Consider the following 1,355-nt stretch of genomic DNA (forward strand, 5'->3'; position numbering starts at 1 on the left):
GCACCGTCTACCGATAAACTACTACCGTGGGTATACCCCAAGGTAGACTGCCGACTAGCTTTCGTCGACAGAAATGATTCTCTACTGAATTGATTCTTTAAAATGAACTAAGAGAGTGAAAGTTGGAAAAAATAGTTTTTCCTGATTCTATAAAATGATTTTCTATTGTGGTTTTGAGAATTTATACTAAAGAATCAAAGAGAATTACTTTCATTTAATAGAAAATCAGAATTAGATGGAGCTCTATTAAACAGGCTCTTAGGTGTGGGCGGTGGCTATGGCACTATGCTACCACGTATCGCATGGTCCAGTAAATCTTTCATCACTTCATCAGCCAGCATCTGCACTCTGTTTGCATTTCCAGAACGTACTGTACATGTTCATTCCAATATGGGGGCATGGCTGCGACGGGAAAATGCAGCCTATTCCTAGCATATATCACAACTACTGTACTATCATAAATTTATTATTTATGTACAATGCATGTTTGATGGAGATGTACACCGATCCGCGTCACATAATCGTTTCGTCGACTAGGCAGCAGCAGCACACCGCCATGAAGCTGCAATCGCATGGCAAGAAACGGTGTCGGGATCAGAACAGAAAATTTGCCACATTATTCTTCAATCCGTGAGCAGCAGGAGAATTGATTGACCAAATAATAGTCGTAGCTGCCAGCTACGTTTTGTGGCTTACGTACAATCCGACGATGAAGCCTTGCCTCGCCGGCGGAGGGTCCGGGGCCTCGCGCACCGTCGCCGCCGACGGAGGCGTCATCGGCCCAGAAGACCCTGCAGAGAGAAGCGCAGACGCATGCAGACACGATCAGATGAGTCGAAATGGGCGTTGCAGGCAGCAGAACATCCCCGTGGGAGCTGAGTTCAGAGACTGCGGCGGAGCACGTACTGCTCGCGGACGACGACCTGGCGGCGGACGGTGACCTGGCCGCGGCGGAAGGCGACGACGACGGCGTTTCCCCTTGGGCCCCGTCGCGATGAGACGTGTTCCTGTGCAGCATCTCCTGAGCGTTGCCGTCCGCGGCTGAGCCGCTGCTGGGGCTGGGTGCTCCGTCCGACGTCGTGGTCTGGTCTCTCGGCAAATGGAAACAGTTTCAGAGGCCAGAAGAATCCTCTACATGGACAGAGAGGGGAGGGCCTCTATTTGTGCAACGTGACCACCCCCAAAAAGGCTGAACGTTTAGTTCTGCAACGAACGAGAACAATGCTGTTAGTACGTTTCAGCAGTCGATCTGTTCTGCTTCTTCTGTTTTTTTTTGGATCCCTCCTAGCTGTTGGCTGTGTCTTCACACCTGTAGCCGTGTGTCACATGCGCCAGTCATGCCATCTATTCTCGGC

At 50.3% G+C, this 1,355-nt stretch overlaps 1 protein-coding gene across 2 annotated transcripts; it reads right to left on the bottom strand.

The window, feature by feature from the left end:
• LOC110433163 lies at positions 327 to 1,120 on the bottom strand. Of its 2 annotated transcripts, none has more exons than XM_021454899.1 (3): positions 907 to 1,120; positions 701 to 791; positions 327 to 562 (listed from the first exon to the last, which is right to left on the bottom strand). In XM_021454899.1, the coding sequence occupies exons 1-3, from the start codon at positions 1,016 to 1,018 to the stop codon at positions 514 to 516; spliced, it is 252 nt and encodes an 83-aa protein (XP_021310574.1). In that variant the 5' UTR covers positions 1,019 to 1,120; the 3' UTR covers positions 327 to 513. The 2 variants fall into 2 exon arrangements, with proteins under 2 accessions (XP_021310574.1, XP_021310573.1); XM_021454898.1 differs by having other exon boundaries at positions 697 to 791; positions 907 to 1,118.

The sequence above is a fragment of the Sorghum bicolor genome, chromosome 2 (assembly GCF_000003195.3).
Source record: "Sorghum bicolor cultivar BTx623 chromosome 2, Sorghum_bicolor_NCBIv3, whole genome shotgun sequence".
Classification (NCBI taxonomy): Eukaryota; Viridiplantae; Streptophyta; class Magnoliopsida; order Poales; family Poaceae; genus Sorghum; species Sorghum bicolor.

Excerpts from the sequence above, each read along its gene's own strand:
- LOC110433163 (XM_021454898.1), bottom strand. The coding sequence starts at position 1,018 with ATGCTGCACAGGAACACGTCTCATCGCGACGGGGCCCAAGGGGAAACG. Across the intron at positions 792-906 it reads CAGGTCGTCGTCCGCGAGCA|GGTCTTCTGGGCCGATGACG; the intron begins GTACGTGCTCCG and ends TTCTCTCTGCAG. Across the intron at positions 563-696 it reads GCTTCATCGTCGGATTGTAC|CTTCATGGCGGTGTGCTGCT; the intron begins GTAAGCCACAAA and ends ATGCGATTGCAG.